At 48.5% G+C, this 18,367-nt stretch overlaps 2 protein-coding genes across 2 annotated transcripts in view; both read left to right on the top strand.

The window, feature by feature from the left end:
- The first annotated feature begins 406 nt into the window (after positions 1–406).
- Positions 407–11,472, top strand: LOC307091396 (uncharacterized protein). The gene is made up of 8 exons (XM_079758361.1): positions 407–658; positions 887–1,004; positions 1,256–1,385; positions 4,470–4,645; positions 5,071–5,225; positions 5,648–5,810; positions 6,706–6,815; positions 8,694–11,472. Exons 2-8 carry the CDS (start codon positions 944–946, stop codon positions 9,297–9,299), a joined length of 1,401 nt encoding a protein of 466 aa, XP_079614487.1. The 5' UTR covers positions 407–658; positions 887–943; the 3' UTR covers positions 9,300–11,472.
- A 278-nt stretch (positions 11,473–11,750) lies between these two features.
- The window catches only part of LOC307090853 (interferon alpha/beta receptor 2-like), a gene marked incomplete at its 5' end in the record, with an annotated part of 10,761 nt that continues 4,144 nt past the window's right edge, over positions 11,751–18,367 (top strand). Inside the window, 5 exons of the mRNA XM_079757645.1 lie at positions 11,751–11,895; positions 12,307–12,439; positions 15,573–15,754; positions 15,932–16,077; positions 18,335–18,367. The exon at positions 18,335–18,367 is cut by the window's right edge and continues 127 nt beyond it. Of these exons, the coding sequence (XP_079613771.1) occupies positions 11,751–11,895; positions 12,307–12,439; positions 15,573–15,754; positions 15,932–16,077; positions 18,335–18,367 (639 nt within the window). The remainder of the gene's footprint in view (positions 11,896–12,306; positions 12,440–15,572; positions 15,755–15,931; positions 16,078–18,334) is intronic.

The following is an 18,367-nucleotide window of genomic DNA, read 5'->3' as shown; positions in this document are numbered from 1 at the left end:
AAGATGGGAGTTGTCATATTCAGGATGTTTACAGGTGTTAGAACATGTTTTGGTTAAGGTTTTCTAAAATCATGAAAACAAATTTGTTATTATTGTTATTCGTAATAACACTTTCGTGCTTTCTCTGCCCGACCTCATCTCCCCTACCCAAGGCCCGCCCCCTCCTGAGCACCCAATCAAAACACTGAACACTACCCAGCAACACCACCTAGAACCGTTTGAATATCAAAAACATAAATTAAACTAAAAATAATAAAATTAAATTATATTTATCTTTGCCTGTCACTGGCATTCAAGAAAATATAGAGAAACATTGTATGTGTATGCAAAAAAAGAATAAAAAGTGCTATGTCACGTGACTTCCTGTAATTTCCGTCCCAATCCTATCACGTAGCTAACCCTTGAAGTTCTCCACCAAGTGTCACAGTACAGAGTTAAAACGATCAGCATAGAAAGAAAGCAAACATTCCTTAAGAGACGGATCATCTTCAGCACGAAAGAAACGGTGTTTATCATAATTCAGCCTATTGGTAGCATATAGGCAGTGACCCAAAGTGTGATAATCTGCCAACATGCTCCCCAGATGTTGAAAGTGGCCATTATGCTTTCCTTTTGAATCGATACAGGTGTTGAGCACAGATCTCAAAATCAAAGCTAGGTAAGACCAGCTTCATTATTTATATATATATATATATACTTCATATATCTAGTTAAAAGATACTGCTCAGCGATCGTGTATTTGATCGATATGATCTCACAGAATGATGCTAAGGAGAGAAAGATTTGATGAGAGAGAGAGAACACATTTCGACTAAAAGTACTGTACATATCATTAGCAAGGTTTTGCGCAAAGTAAGGTTAACTACAAGGTCCCTGTGACTGACAGGGTGGGCACATGTCGGCACTGGGAGTCTGATCCCTTCGCCAACGCTGTGGGACAGACATGGCAGTGGGTCCAGTCTTCATCCTCTTGATGCTCGCCTGGCTCTCTCAGGTGTTCTCAGGTGAGTCCTCATACCCTCCACTTCCACTTAGCCTTCTCTGCAAGTTATCATCAACTCCTCTCTTTACCCATAGGTAGCCCTCTACATTTGGAGCTTCTGTGTGTGGAATTAAAGGCTATACGTTAAGAGCGACAGGGCATTTGGGAAAGTTGCTTGTCGTTTTTTTTTGGGTGACATGTGTACATCAAATGCATAAACCTTTTTTTTACAATGCCAACTGAAAAGGTGTGTGTGTGTGTGTGTGTTTCCAGAAATTGTCTCTCTTCCTAAGCCGGTCAACGTGACTATCACCTCCAGTAATTTCAATCACCTGTTGACATGGCAACCCGACCCCAAGATGCCGAGGGGCGCGTCCTACAACGTGTCGGTGAGCCGTGAACAGTGAGTGTGTCATGACTCCTACCGCATCTATGCTTCAATTAATATAGTATAAAATTGGCTTATAGCTTCAGAAAAAATGGTGTGTGTGTGAGCTTCCTTACATTGTATCCAAAGTATTCATGGCATGTTTGTTGTGAGAGAGGATTATGCATTGATATTTTTGCCGAACTAAGCCAACTTCGGCTCTGTGGCTTAAGCCCGAAGTCAACCGGAGCCCAAGAGGGCAACCGAAAGATTAGTTTATTGTAATGTTTCGAAGGGAACACCCCCAAAGTGAGAAGGTAGGCCTCTATTGTTCTGAAGAGGGCCCCAAAAAGAGAAGGTAGGGCTCTATTGTTTTGATGAGGGCCCCAAAGAGAGTAGGTAGGTCTCTATTGTTCTGAAGAGGGCCCAACAGAGTAGGTAGGGCTCTATTGTTTTGAAGAGGTCCCCAAAGAGAGTAGGTAGGGGCTCTATTGTTATGAAGAAGGCCCCACAGAGTAGGTAGGGGTTCTATTGTTTTGAAGAGGGCCCCAAAGAGAGTAGGTAGGGGCTCTATTGTTCTGAAGAGGGCCCCACAGAGTAGGTAGAGCTCTATTGTTTTGAAGAGGGCCCCACAGAGTAGGTAGGGGTTCTATTGTTTTGAAGAGGGCCCCACAGAGTAGGTAGGGGTTCTATTGTTTTGAAGAAGGCCCCAAAGAGAGTAGGTAGGGCTCTATTGTTCTGAAGAGGGCCCCAAAGAGAGTAGGTAGGGGTTATATTGTTTTGAAGAGGGCCCCAAAGAGAGTAGGTAGGGCTCTATTGTTCTGAAGAGGGCCCCACAGAGTAGGTAGAGCTCTATTGTTTTGAAGAGGGCCCCACAGAGTAGGTAGGGGTTCTATTGTTTTGAAGAGGGCCCCACAGAGTAGGTAGGGGTTCTATTGTTTTGAAGAAGGCCGCAAAGAAAGTAGGTAGGGCTCTATTGTTCTGAAGAGGGCCCCAAAGAGAGTAGGTAGGGGTTCTATTGTTTTGAAGAGGGCCCCAAAGAGAGTAGGTAGGGCTCTATTGTTCTGAAGAGGGCCCCACAGAGTAGGTAGGGGTTCTATTGTTTTCAAGAGCGCCCCACAGAGTAGGTAGGGGCTCTATTGTTTTGAAGAGGGCCCCACAGAGTAGGTAGGGGCTCTATTGTTTTGAAGAGGGCCCCAAAGAGAGTAGGTAGGGGCTCTATGGTTTTGAAGACGGCCCCAAAGAGAGTAGGAAGGGGCTCTATTGTTTTGAAGAGGGCCCCACAGAGTAGGTAGGGGTTCTATTGTTTTGAAGAGGGCCCCACAGAGTAGGTAGAGCTCTATTGTTTTGAAGAGGGCCCCACGGAGTAGGTAGGGGCTCTATTGTTTTGAAGAGGGCCCCACAGAGTAGGTAGAGCTCTATTGTTTTGAAGAGGGCCCCAAAGAGAGTAGGTAGGGGCTCTATTGTTTTGAAGAGGGCCCCACAGAGTAGGTAGGGGTTCTGTTGTTTTGAAGAGGGCCCCACAGAGTAGGTAGAGCTCTATTGTTTTGAAGAGGGCCCCACAGAGTAGGTAGAGCTCTATTGTTTTGAAGAGGGCCCCACAGAGTAGGTAGAGCTCTATTGTTTTGAAGAGGGCCCCACAGAGTAGGTAGGGGTTCTATTGTTTTGAAGAGTGCCCCACAGAGTAGGTAGAGCTCTATTGTTTTGAAGAGGGCCCCACAGAGTAGGTAGAGCTCTATTGTTTTGAAGCCCTCTTCAAAACAATTTGCTTCAAAGCAAACGGCTGTGTGCTTTGGGCTTCAGATTTTTATCTAGCTGAATAGCTCTAGTCATAGAGCACACTTGGTACACACGCCTGTCCATACCGGTTACCATTTCTGTGGTGTCTGCCAGCCCATCCTAATCCTATTTTGATTACCTCTCCTCATCTAAACTAAAGAAGTATTTTTTTTGAATTGGTATCACGCTAGAAAGCAAAACTAATATTTCCGTCTCCGTATATCACACTGGTAAAACCAAATGTCAACTGTTACTGTAATTATACTGTATTGCTGACTTCCAGGCTGTTATGGAGTTTGTAGGTCAGCATGCTAATTAGTGAGGTGAGCTTAAACATAGTTGATAGTTATAGTTGGTGAAACCACCATGTTTGACAGTGGTTGTAACGGTTGGATTTGTACATAATTTGGAACTGTTAAAGGGCTCCATATGTACTACCATGTGTGAGTGTGGTTAGCCATTGCAAGCCATTTCAAAACCTTCCCTGCCCTGTGACTTGGCAACATCACAAACTGGAATGTCATAGATGTATGATGGAGAGATAAGAAAACCAGTTAGCACAGTCCATTGGGTAGGCTGGTAGACTGTTCTAGCCACCATACATCTAGGTGAATATTAGAAAACGGCTTGTAATGGCCACTCCCATTCACACCTGGTGGTAATATAGGATAATATAGGATATTGGATAGTCATCGAAGATATAACCCTCAAGTATTTATTTCAAGTCTTGGAGATTAAAGACTCTAGCTAGAATCTAGCTTCTACTTGCCCAACCCCCCCCACTGTCTATCACATGAAAAGTGCCACATTTTAAACAAAATGTTATTAATCGTTAAGCTACAAGGCAATTATACTCCTGAAACAATGAATGTGACAGGGAGCAGCTGAAGCAAACCGTCCCATGTAAACACAACTGTTTACAAATTAAAGCAGGGTTTTCAGTGCCTTTGTGATGATCGCAGGATATTACGCTGAATGTCGCCGTAGTTGTTGCCTCAAATAAACCATTAAGGCCGCCATCATTCTGGCTCTCCAGCAGCAGATCTACTTCCAACACTGCCGTGCTCTTTCAACTGCCGTGTTCACAGAGGGCTCCAGGATCTATTCCTTCCCAGTTCATGGGTATTAGACGTAGACGAGATGATTTGACGGGAGAGCATCCGGTAACGTTTGAAGTTATTTATTTCTTCGCAAACTGCGAAACGGTGCCGGGTCGCGACCCCTGTGTCGGGGGCTGATGGTCTAGAGAACACAAGGGCAGTGACTCTAAACTGAGCACACATTGGTCTTGGTCCATTACACAGGCTCTGTGAATGAGGTGCTTTTCGTCCGTCTTTACAGGGACCTCTCCTGGGTGCCAGTAGCAGGCTGTGTCCTTGTGAAACACCCGCTGGTTTGCGACCTGACCGAAGCTTTCACTGACGCCCCACATGTGTACTACATCATGGTTGTTGCAATACTAGAGTCCCAGGCCTCCCCCGGGGCCTACTCTAGTGGCTTTAATCCCATCAAAGACAGTAAGTTGCCCTCAATTGGAAAGATTCTGAGTAAAAGAACAAGTATAATTTAAAAAAAACGGTGCTTTGTTAGAAACCTCTTGTACCATAGATGCAGTATCACCACCCCTCTGACGGCCATGTTATTTGAGGGTTTTCTGGCGTCTGGAAAAGAGTTGTTTAAAGATCACAAATTGAGACTGAAATGCATAGTGGGCAAGTAGTGGGAGGGTAGATTTATTATCATTATCCTGCCAACGCTGTTTGGGATGTCTTCATCGCTTCCTCATTAATGCTCGTCAGTCGCATTAATGAGTCGCCCCTCCAGCCAATTGCTTTTCATTATGTTCCCGCTACAAAACCAATCCTCTGGCGAAGATGACGTTAGGAGTTATCTCTGTAGCCGCCGCTCCTCTAGCCACGCGCAAACCTCCCGCCCCCCTCAGGTGAGCTGGCCCCACCGCTGCTGACCCTGGCCCCCTGCGGCCGCTCCCTGTGCGTATACCTGCAGCCTCCCCTGGAGAGAGTGAGGGGCCTCTACCAGGGCCTCCAGTACCAGCTCCGCGTCACCACTGGCAGCATCGACAGCCAACCAGTCGAGGTGATGGGAAGCATTGGATGAACAGAGGGGGGCTGTCGTAGCGTTTTCAAACTGCCACAGGTTCTGTAAAATAAGTCAAGATCTCACGACTTAGTCTGAAAACAGTGGGGTGATTTAACGTTCCTCTTGGTTTATTGTTGGTCTCTTTCACTAAATGACAGCTAAAGCTTACTAATGGTGTGTGTGTGTTCTCTTCCTGTGTGTGTGTGTGTGTTCTCTTCCTGTGTGTGTGTGTGTGTTCTCTTCCTGTGTGTGTGTTCTCTTCCTGTGTGTGTGTGTGTGTGTGTTCTCTTCCCGTGTGTGTATGTGTGTGTGTGTGTGTGCGTGTGTGTGTGTGTGTGTGTGTGTGTGTGTGTGTGTGTGTGTGTGTGTGTGTGTGTGTGTGTGTGTGTGTGTGTGTGTGTGCGTGTGTGCGTGTGCAGTCCCTGGAGCGTACCAGGTCCCTGGAGCATGTTCTGAAGGACCTGGCCCCTGGACGAAAGTACTGCGTCTCGGTCCGCATCTTTGACGCCCAGACCCACAGGGATTTCCCCTTCAGCCCGCCCAAGTGCGCTTCCACCCTCACCGCGGGGGTCCGGTCTGCAGGTAGGCCCAGGGCTGTGGATGTGGCGCCCGTATGAGTTCTGCGTTATGTATTAAAAAGCGTTCCTCTGTGGCGACTCAGTCCACCGTGGAGCCTGTCTCGTTATCCACCACCTCAAGGGGTTAGAGCGGTTGCTCTAATCATTTACAACGTACACGCCATACGTTAAAATGCTGATCTACCAATATTGAAGGAACAGTATGTACATACCAAAATACACATTATACATCAACAGTACACAAGACAGAGAAACAGACATGACGCATGTGCTGTGGTTTTTCAGAGGGCTGAAGATGACACTTTCAGCTGCACTGTTTCCCTGGCGACACCCACAGGAAGTCTCCCTGTCTCAGTGTTCATATAGTGAGGTTACAGACTGCCTACTGCACTGGGTGGTTTGACCTTCGCTGTTCAACAGCAAAGGATAATAAAAGAAATGAAAAAATGTAAAAAGTTTCTCAGGAAGGATTAGGAAGATTGACAGTGTGTTGCAGTAATACAACGCATACAATGCAGTATTTATTAAATACTATTTGATTAAAATACTTCTGATCAACCAATATTGCAGAAACCATGTGTACATACCGGAATATACATTATACAGCAGTAAATGCACGCAGTATATACATATACCAGTATATGTATGTACACTGTACATCAGTTTACACACGCTGTAAGTGCATCAGAATATACGTTATACATTATTATATTCATGTTACTGTATACATGCAGTGTATACTCGCGCACCTATCTCCATGTATCTTATCATCTTATGTATCTTATCTCATATCTATCTATATCTTCATGTACCTATCTATCTCCATGTATCTCCAGTGGTCCGTGTATATCCATGCAGGATATCCAACAATGTAAATGTGTCCCTGGCTGTGTCCTCAGATGTCCTTCCGGTGGTCTCCGTCCTGGCTGTGGGGCTGCTGGTGGTCCTTTTGTATCTGTTGGTGCAGACCGGTGTAGTCTGTTTGAAGAGCCCCCTGCCCGCCGTCCTGGTACGTTTTGTCACCGTGGTAACCACGCTGTTGTCATAGTAACATCACCATCAGCCGCAGGTGTGGTTTCTACAGTCACCTTAGCGCTTTGGCCGACCATTGTTGCCGTCGCGCACCATGAGCGTTTTAGCTGGCGGGGCTCGGCGATATGTTGCATTTAGATACCACCTGCCGATGTATTTTGAAACCGTTCCGATTTCACGGTGCCAGCGTAACGCCCTACAGACGGTGGGATTGCGAACAAGCCCACATGTTTGTTCTTCAGATTCACCTCCATTGTGTAAGCGCATTTCTTCACGGGTTCGTTTCCATCCCCAATAAGTACATTACAGCCTTCAGTGTGTAGACATTGAAAGCACACAGGTCATCTGCTCTTTAAAACATGGCTGGTGTGCATCGGAGTAAAGTCGTTGTTTAAGACATCCTCCAGGAAGTTTAAGATCAAATATTTTATTTATATTTGACTGATATTGCAAGCTTTTATTTATTTTTTTGCAAAATGACAGACAGAAAGACAGACAGACAGACAGACAGACAATGAGGCATGGTGCTGTGGTTTGTCTGTGGGCTGAACATAAATCAAGGTGGCAATCTCTGCTAAAGCGTTTCCTGACGACACCCACAGGGTTCCTCCGGTCTCAGTGTCTGTATAGTTACCAGACAGCTGTGCTGCAGTGGGTGAGGTGGTTCATTCTATTGTTCCCCACAAAAACGAAGCAATCTCTGAATCGCTTTACAGTTCTTACTTATTATCTTGTGTGTCAGGCTTTCAAGAAATGCGTTGAATTACATTAATTTAGGACTTTCAATAACCTTCGGCGTTCAGACGCAAGCAACAGCAAATAATGTAACAAAAGTAATTGTTAAGAGGCTCGGGATTGACAGGTTATTGCACAAATAAATCGATTATTAAAAGTCATATTTGATCATTTAGAATCCTTAGATTTTTATTTTTTTATTATTAGATTATTCTAATAATAATGACTGAGCCCTGTCGTCGTGGCTGAATCCGATCCCAGAGGCAGAGGCGTGTCTCAACCCGCAGAGCAACACAAAGCCATCGGAGCAGGAACAGCTATTACCAGAATCGGTATCGCTTCTCAGTTCACATCCTACCGCCCTCCACTGTGGCTAACACCAGCCAGGTCTGTGTGCAGGTGTGAGGCCAGCTGCACTGATTAGCCCCATACCCAATGAAAACCCATGCTTTTATAGTAAACCGAGGTTTAAGATACAAATAAAAATGTTGGTTGAAAAAACAACCCCTGACTTGATAACCTGCAAGTCAAGGGGTTCAGTTATTTGCAGTTATATTAAGAATACACGTACATATATAATATTCCCGTGTGTATTATGCAAATAAACATTGTTAGCCATCAAGTTGTTTTTTTACCAACCAGTTTATTGTTGTACATGTATTCATGTTATTTTCACTGGCACTCCCTCGCCGCCGGGTGTAGGTCGCGTGATTGGCTCCACTTCCTGTGAGTGCAGCTGTGTGTTGCAATTGAGATATGAGCCACATCCCAGCATCATGTTTCCCCTTTGTTGAATGTGTTGAACTATTTCACAGTGGTGAGGAGAATATATGACTCAATGACTCATTGTTTTTTTTGTTTATGGTGTTTCTAACAATAATAACTTGAAAAGGGATAGTCTCTATGCATATTTTAATTTAATCTCTCTGTCGCTTCCCTCTCTCTGTCTCTCTGTGTGTGTGTCTCTCTTTGTATCTGTCTGTGCCTTTCTGTGTGTCTCTCTCTCTCTCTGTCTGTGTCTCTCTGTGTGTCTGTTTGTGTCTCTCTGTCTCTCTCTGTTTCTGTGTTTGTCTCCCTGTTTCTCTGTGTCTGTGTCGGTCCGTCTGTCTGTCACTCACAGATATTCATCAATCCCCTGGTAGAGGAGAGGCTTGCCACGCCGGTGAAAGAACCCGTCTGCTCCCACATCCACCTGGGGGCCACGGCGCCCTCTGCTGGGGGCAAGTGTGCAGGGCGTGTGGGCCAGAGCGACGAAGAGGAGGGCGTCTCCACCGCTGGGAGCGCCAGGTCCCTGGGGGGCTACGGGGCGCACAGCGACTCTTCTTGTTCCTCCTTCTCAGCATGCTCCTCGTCGTCCTCTCTCTCCACACGCCCCCTCCTGGCCCCCTCTCTTCAGTCTGAAGGCCAGTCCCGGGGCCATGTCAACCCTCACTCTGAACTGCAGTCCGAGCTCCGTGCCATTGCTTTGAAAACGTCGGGCTCGGTTGCTGTGACGACGTGGGACCAGCGTGCTTTGCACCTTGCTGGTAGCGCAGAGGGCTCGGGGGAGAGCTGCAGCGACGTGAACCTCCTCTCGCTGACCTTGGGGGGTCACATGGAAGACGCGGTCGCGCTGCCACCGACGGCCCAGGAGGAAGAGGTTCCCGTGGAAACGCTCCTCTCTGTGGAGGATGAGGAGGTAGATGAGGAGGAGCAAGACGGGTATTTGAGACGTTCTAACGTTTGACGTTCAAACTCTAAACTTTTATTTTAATTTGTTTTATGTCATTATGCCACAAATGCACCTTTTCTTTTTCAGTCTTTAGTGTGTTGACCTCCTACCGGTGAGCACGTTTAACCTGCTGGTTTGATTAAAGCTATATGACTCAATGACATTTCAGGGAACAAAACCTACTCTCATTTTAACTGAATCGAAAGTCTTCAGGTCACAACTTGGTGTTCCAAGTTCCTTCGGCCAAGGTTCAAAACCTTATCTTTCCAAAGTATGAATGATTAAGCTCTGAACCCTAAGCTCTGAAACCCACTGAGATTGCGATGACCTTGTTATTTTTGAGCCATTTTGTAGCCGCCTATAAAATGCCATTTGTTCATCCTTATGGCGCATGTCCACCGGCGGGTGTGCTTCGGCCCAGCACGCCCAGCCCAGTAGCGAAGGCGCGGTGGGGCCCAGCTCAGTCACCGTAACCCGCCGACAGTACCCTTATGGTAGGGCGGGGTTTAAGCCCGATGGCGATAGCCGCGGCAGCTACGTTAGCATTGTGACCTCATCGCAGCCCGACACAGTTTAGCCTGCTAATAAGTCGAAGGGAAAAAGAAGAACGCGACACAATGAACAAAGATCAACAATGTAGGACGTCCAAGAAGGATGGCAAACTTTTGCGCAACATTTTCTTCAATAAACGAAGCTTTCGCCGTTGTCCAGAAATACCTCGCGGGTACTGGGTTTGTTTGTTATTATCCCCGTCGCACGGACTTGACGATTCTGTGGACCAATCAACAGACGGCATGTGTAGCTCGAACTTGTTGGCACCCTTTCAGACGTCTCAGTACCCAAACGGAGGAGTACTGCGAGATGACTACGGCTCACTACGGCTCAGTCCGGACCACTCCCACTTTTGGCGGTGGAAAAGCGAACCTTGCTGCAACTTTACATAGCGAACCGACCCGCACTCGACGGCGGAAATGTGCCATTGGTCTCCAAAATCAGACTTTAGATGAACACCTAAGGTCTGATGGCAGACAAGCTCAAATTACCTTCCAACAGTCATCTTGCCGGAGCGGGAATCTATTTTTACAACCAGTCTCTAAAACCTGACGGCGGAACCACAGCTAACGTGCTATGAATGCCGAATCTTGAATACCTCCCATTAAATACTACCCTTGTGAACAGTGAAAACCGACTGGGCCAGCGCTGGTAGGTCAACTCTCGCTGTGGCTGAATCGTCCTCTCCGGACACCGACGCACCACGGGTTCCTCTCCGTAACGAAAGGGAAGACACTGCGTCACTCACACTCTGTCCTCTGGAACTCTTCACCAAGTGGCCTTTAAGGACTGGCCAACCGATTTTGAGTTGGTCGATTGTTATACTGTTGCCATTAACTTCAATTTATTTTGTACTTTGAAATTGTTTTACCATAGCATTGGTGCCTACCGAATTCTGACTGGTCAATAAGATTTGAAGGGTGTGCTTAATGTGTTAATAACGGGACGTCTCTGCCTTTCAAATCAATTCATTACATATCGGTCTGATTGGACTAGTGACCAGATGTTTCCTTGATGACGCAACACCAACATCCACAAAACATTCTTAACTTCAACTGCTATAGCCCAAATAGTATTATTGATGAAAGTTACGTTAAGCTAGTTAAGTATTATTTTACAATAACTGGACGTCCCTTGGGGTCAACTCTTGACACGCAGCAGAATGCTGCCTGCGTTGAAACACAGTATTCGACCGCAGTGGGTCCCCACACAGCGATCCTTTGGATGAAGCTGGTTAAAGAAGTGTTAATAATTATAGGATGGAAGTTTGATTTTGAATTACATTTATTGTGTTTGGTTGTTTACATTCAAAGTTGTTGCATCGGAATCAGAATTGTAATCTATCCAGTCTAGATGATCACATGGTCCTCTATAAAACTGAAATGTGTTGTTACAATAATACTTCTGTCCTGTATTGTCAAAGTATTTACACACACAAGCACAGTTTCCATACTCACTCAAATACACATGTATTTTGTACCAGTTACACTGATTATTCACACATTCAGTGCACTTTGTTGAAAACATTCAGTGAATGCCATAATCATTTCATATATTTCTACTTTTATACCAGTCTAAATAATCATATGTTTCACCTTTTTCTAACAATGTGAAATTAAAGTACAATGATAACTTACCAGTGTTCAAAAAGTTCCTTTCACATGTCACTGTTTTTATTTTTTTTATGAAGACTAAGTGAATCCAGCCTGCACATACAAACAGCCTGTTACACAAGAAATCCACCACTTAAATAAGAAAACCGCCAAACCGAAACGCATGTCTCCTTGGAGCGTTCATCTAAGCTCTGTGTGGAGCTCAGCTTGGTTGTTTGTTTGTTGAAAACACCTAGGGGTGGGACTACAGGCAAAATGAAACTTAGCCCTGCTGCTGAAATCCAAGGCATGATCCCCTGCCTCTGCTCGGTCCCCATACCTTCAGCCTCCCTGCCTCTGCTCGGTCCTCATACCTTCAGCCTCCCTGCCTCTGCTCGGTCCCCATACCTTCGGACTGAATACCATGGCTCCGTGGACGGCCTTGCTGATGCTGCTGCTCCACTGCGGTAAGATGGGAGGATTATGAGTTCTTGAGGCGCAACATCGAAGTCCCTCCGTCGTTGCTATTGGCTTGAATGGTGAAGATGGACTTCACCTGGGCAAGAAGGGGGGGAAATTCAACAAATACTTTATTTGTTTAAGAATAATTATGAATATATGATTGCTATCTGAGTAACTTGTAAGATTTACAGTACAGATGAGTCAAGTGGATTTCTAGATTTCTCTCTGTCTCTGTGTGTGTGTGTGTCTGTCTGTGTGTCTCTATGTCTGTGTGTCTGTGTGTCTGTATGTCTGTGTCTCTCTCTCTCTCTCTCTCTCTCTCTACGTCTCTCTCTCTACGTCTCTGTCTCTCTCTCTCTCTCTCTCTCTCTCTCTCTCTCTCTCTCTCTCTCTCTCTCTCTCTCTCTTCTCTCTAGGAGTGGGCATCTCTCTCCCTGCCCCCACCAACGTGTCAATCACCTCTGTCAATTTGGAACACACTCTGCACTTCCTGCCCGGGTCCGAGACCCCAGGAAGCACACACTTCAGGATTCAGGTGATGAAAGTCCGGTAGGCCTACTATACTATTTTACTGTACACAATAATACTTACATATTATTATACTATACACACTTATAAATTATCATACTGTACACAGTTGCATGCATCATGTAGGTGTGATGGACTGGTTTAGGAACATCTGGATATGTAGCTGTGATGGACTGGTTTAGGAACATCTGGATATGTAGCTGTGATGGACTGGTTTAAGACCATCTGGATATGTAGCTGTGATGGACTGGTTTAGGAACATCTGGATATGTAGCTGTGATGGACTGGTTTAGGAACATCTGGATATGTAGGGGTGATGGACACTATCCCTTCCTCCCTCCTCCAGGCTGTGTCAAACGACATCCTGCCATTTCTCACCGCACTTATTAACTCCTCCCTCACTTCTGGCATTGTTCCAACATCTTTCAAGACTGCCAGAATAAAGCCTTTCCTCAAAAAACCAACCCTTGATACCACTGACATCCAGGATTACAGACCGGTATCTCTTCTTTCATTCCTCTCTAAAACATTGGAACGTGCCGTCGCTAACCAACTGTCCTCCTATCTCTCATCTAACAACCTGCTTGACCCTCACCAGTCAGGCTTCAAAAAAGCACACTCCACTGAGACGGCTCTCCTCGCGCTGACTGAGTCCCTCCGTGCGGCCAGAGCCTCGTCCCTCTCATCGGTTCTCATTCTCCTTGACCTGTCTGCAGCATTTGACACTGTGAACCACCAGATCCTCCTCGCCACTCTCGCTGAACTTGGCATAGCTGAATCTGCCCTTTCCTGGTTCACATCCTACCTGATGAATCACACTTATCAGGTAACATGGAATGGCTCCTTGTCCAAACCTTGCACGCTTGATACAGGTGTCCCTCAAGGCTCTGTACTGGGGCCTCTTCTGTTCTCCCTCTACACCAGATCGCTGGGCTCTGTAATTACATCCCACGGCTTTTCCTATCACTGCTATGCTGACGACACTCAGCTATTTCTCTCTTTTCCCTCATCTGACAAAGCCCTGATTGCAACACGCATATCTGAATGTCTGGCAGAAGTCAGCACCTGGACAACTGCCCATCACCTGAGGCTTAACCTCAACAAGACTGAGCTCCTCCTAATACCTGGGAAAGATTGCCCACACATGGACTTACTGGTCACTGTTGAGAACATCACTGTATCTCCTTCTCCAACTGCCAAAAACCTTGGTGTAGTGTTGGACAATCAGTTATGCTGCACCGCAAACATCACTGCAGTGGCCCGATCCTGCAGATTGGCACTTTACAACATCCGCAGGATCCGGCCCTTCCTCACTAGGGAAGCAGCTCAGCTTCTAGTCCAATCACTGGTCATCTCCCGCCTCGACTACTGCAACTCGCTCCTGGCTGGACTCCCTGCCTCTGCGATTAAACCCTTGCAGTGCATCCAGAATGCGGCAGCGCGCCTCGTGTTCAACCTACCAAAGTTCTCACATGTAACCCCCCTCTTCCGGGACCTCCACTGGCTCCCTGTAATAGCTCGCATCAGATTCAAGATGATGGTACTGGCATACAAGGCAGTCGATGGAACTGCCCCTGCCTACCTCCAAGCATTAGTAAAGCCACACACCCCAGCTCGATCCCTCCGCTCAACTACCTCAGCTGGACGTCTGGTACCGCCATCGCTAAGAGCAAGCAAAGGTCGATCAGCGAAGTCACAACTTTTCTCTGTTTTGGGACCTCAGTGGTGGAACGAGCTCCCTACCGATGTCAGGATCGCAGAGTCGCTCACCAGCTTCCGCAAAAGACTCAAAACTCACCTGTTCAGAGTTCACCTCGACTCTGCATAGAAACCAATGCACAGCCACCATTGAATGTTGTACGTCCTGGCACTTGTACATTGCACTTATTGAAGGTACTTAATTGTGTAGCATCTACAGTAGCTGCTATCATTGCTTTACACGGGGAATGGGTTAGCCTAGCGATTGTAATACTTGCACTTGGTTCTATGAACATCTTTACTGTACCGACAGCGATATATTGTTTCACTTCTTATGACAAATGTACTTATTGTAACAAATGCACTTATTGTAAGTCGCTTTGGATAAAAGCGTCTGCTAAATGCCCTAAATGTAAATGTAAATGGACTGGTTTAAGACCATCTGGATATGTAGGTATGATGGACTGGTTTAGGAACATCTGGATATGTAGCTGTGATGGACTGGTTTAGGAACATCTGGATATGTAGGTGTGATGGACTGGTTTAGGAACATCTGGATATGTAGGTGTGATGGACTGGTTTAGGAACATCTGGATATGTAGGTGTGATGGACTGGTTTAAGTACATCTGGATATGTAGGTGTGATGGACTGGTTTAAGTACATCTGGATATGTAGGTGTGATGGACTGGTTTAAGTACATCTGGATATGTAGGTGTGATGGACTGGTTTAGGAACATCTGGATATGTAGGTGTGATGGACTGGTTTAGGAACATCTGGATATGTAGGTGTGATGGACCGGTTTAGGAACATCTGGATATGTAGGTGTGATGGACTGGTTTAGGAACATGTGGATATGTAGGTGTGATGGACTGGTTTAGGAACATCTGGATATGTAGGTGTGATGGACTGGTTTAGGAACATCTGGATATGTAGGTGTGATGGACTGGTTCAGGAACATCTGGATATGTAGGTGTGATTGACTGGTTTAGGAACATCTGGATATGTAGGTGTGATGGACTGGTTTAGGAACATCTGGATATGTAGGTGTGATGGACTGGTTTAAGTACATCTGGATATGTAGGTGTGATGGACTGGTTTAGGAACATCTGGATATGTAGATGTGATGGACTGGTTTAGGAACATCTGGATATGTAGGTGTGATGGACTGGTTCAGGAACATCTGGATATGTAGGTGTGATGGACTGGTTTAGGAACATCTGGATATGTAGGTGTGATGGACTGGTTTAAGTACATCTGGATATGTTTATGACACATGCTAGTTAAAGTACACTTGGTTGTGTTGCCACCACTGTGGCATTCAGTCACTCGACTGTAGCCTCCAAGTGATTGGGTAAACACTGAATCAACTTCAAAGCCTTCCTCCCCTCTTCATTGGACATCGATGGATAAGCAGCGACATGACCGTCCCCTCGACCCTCCCTCTTGCCTGCCAGGAGGAGGAGCGTGTGGAAGCCAGCAGCTCGTTGCTCCGCCCTGGAGGCCGGCCAGACCTGTGAGCTCAGCGCCCTGATGAAGGACCAGTGGGACCGCTACCAGGCCCGCGTCCAGGCCTACAGCCCCGCTGGGAGCACCTCGGACTGGGCCGCCTCGGGCCTCTTCCAGCCCATGACCCACTGTGAGAGCACAAACACACACACACACCATCACACACCATCGCACACACCATCGCAAACATTAGACAATTAACAATATTTATTTTAATATTAAGTTCCTTAGTGCTTGAATGGAAGTATTTTTATGTACTTCCTGACCCCCCCCACCCCTCTCCCCCTCTCTCTCTGCCCGCCCCCAGCGGCTGTAGGACCCCCTGACGTGTCGGTGGCCGGCTGTGGGAACTGCCTGGTGCTGCAGGTCCGCCCTCTGACCAGCAGGTGGCAGCTGCTGGAGCGCTACAGACACATGCTGCTGTCTGTACGCAGGACCAGGGACGGAGTACAGGTAGAGGCCCCGGGGGGCCACAGGGGGGCCACAGGGGCCACAGGGGCCACAGGGGCCGAGGACCAGGGAGGGAGTACAGGTAGGGGCCACAGGGGCCACAGGGGGGCCACAGGGGCCACAGGGGCCGAGGACCAGGGACGGAGTACAGGTAGGGGCCACAGGGGCCACAGGGGCCGAGGACCAGGGACGGAGCCCAGGTACAGGCCCCGGGGGGCCACAAGGGGGCCACAGGGGCCGAGGATCAGGGACGGAGCCCAGGTACAGGCCCCGGGGGGCCACAAGGGGGCCACAAGGGGGCCACAGGGGCCGAGGATCAGGGACGGAGTACAGGTAGGGGCCACAGGGGCCACAGGGGGGCCACAGGGGCCCAGGACCAGGGAGGGAGCCCAGGTACAGGCACCGGGGGGCCACAGGGGCCCAGGACCAGGGACGGAGCCCAGGTACAGGCCCCGGGGGTCACAGGGGCCACAGGGGCTGAGGACCAGGGACGGAGTACAGGTAGGGGCCACAGGGGCCACAGGGGGACCACAGGGGCCACAGGGGCTGAGGACCAGGGACGGAGTACAGGTACAGGCCCTGGGGGTCACAGGGGCCACAGGGGCCCAGGACCAGGGACGGAGTACAGGTACAGGCCCCGGGGGTCACAGGGGCCACAGGGGCCACAGGGGCCCAGGACCAGGGACGGAGTACAGGTACAGGCCCCGGGGGTCACAGGGGCCACAGGGGCCCAGGACCAGGGACGGAGTACAGGTAGAGGCCCCGGGGGGCCACAGGGGGGCAACAGGGGCCACAGGGGCTGAGGACCAGGGACGGAGTACAGGTACAGGCCCCGGGGGGCCACAGGGGGGCCACAGGGGCCACAGGGGCCACAGGGGCCCAGGACCAGGGACGGAGTACAGGTAGAGGCCCCGGGGGGCCACAGGGGGGCAACAGGGGCCACAAGGGCTGAGGACCAGGGACGAAGTACAGGTACAGGCCCCGGGGGGCCACAGGGGGGCCACAGGGGCCACAGGGGCCGAGGACCAGGGACGGAGTACAGGTAGGGGCCACAGGGGCCACAGGGGCTGAGGACCAGGGACGGAGTACAGGTACAGGCCCCGGGGGCCACAGGGGCCACAGGGGCCGAGGACCAGGGACGGAGTACAGGTAGAGGCCCCGGGGGGCCACAGGGGGGCCACAGGGGCCACAGGGGCCGAGGACCAGGGACGGAGTACAGGTAGAGGCCCCGGGGGGCCACAGGGGGGCCACAGGGGCCACAGGGGCTGAGGACCAGGGAGGGAGCCCAGGTACAGGCACCGGGGGGGCCACAGGGGCCCCTCCCCTCATTGAGTAAAGGGCCCCTCTGGCCCCCAGAAAACAAGGGTTTTAATCCTTCCTCTCTTTCAGGAGAATATCATAATGGTTGTACTGGTTTCTACTGCAGATGGTGGCGTACTAGCCTTATTCTTAGCTAGCTTAGCACTCCTCATTGTAACTGAATTATTGCTCGTTGACTAGTTGGTGGGGGGAAGGCCCTGAGTCACACTGTGAGGGCTGGTGTCTGAATCCCAGCAGAGGGGCTGGGCTTCAGATCATACTCTGTAATCCTTTACTCGACTGAGTTCATTAGTTTGGCCTTTGAGATCTAAATGTACTTTTAGATTTTTCCTGACAAATGATGTTTGATCGGTGAGGTAGCTCCACCCTCCTGTGGTTTGTTTTGGTTATTTTACATTTCTAGATCCTGTCGTCTGTTAGCATGTTGACATCACCAGACCCACTCGCCGACGCGTAATAGTCTCAAACCCCTCTGTTCATTTGATTTCAAAGGGGCGTTATCAACGGTACAGACCGCCTCTGGAAGCAGTGGTTAGGCCCTCAGCCAATCAGAGCCACGGAACCTGTGACACGTCAGCGGCCCCATCTTATTTGTTTGTGAGGATTCCTCAACAGTGCTCCTGTATATTAGGAAGGCATTAGCCCTCTCCCCCCCCGTTCAGATGGACAGCTGGGATGGCCTGACCAGGGCGAGCTCTGCCGGGAATCAGTCTGGAAATCTTACTGGAAATCGGTCTCGAAGTTAATCAGGAAGTAAGTCTGGAAGTCAGTCTGGAAGTCAGTCTGGAAGTCAGTCTGGAAACGGTCTGGAAATCAGGAAATCACCTGAAAGGAGAACCCAGAAATAGCTTTAAGGCTTTGTCAATCAGCGCTGTTACAATAAGGGCTGTGAACAATGAGGTTTAAACATGTTGTGTGTGCGCGTCTGCCCGCTCTTAAGTTCCACATGTCTGTCGACTACAAAGAGAAGACT

Source organism: Pollachius pollachius, assembly GCF_949987615.1.
Source record: "Pollachius pollachius genome assembly, chromosome: 20".
Classification (NCBI taxonomy): domain Eukaryota; kingdom Metazoa; phylum Chordata; class Actinopteri; order Gadiformes; family Gadidae; genus Pollachius; species Pollachius pollachius.
Note: the sequence above shows the minus strand (reverse complement) of the source record. Positions and strands in the feature narration are given on the sequence as shown.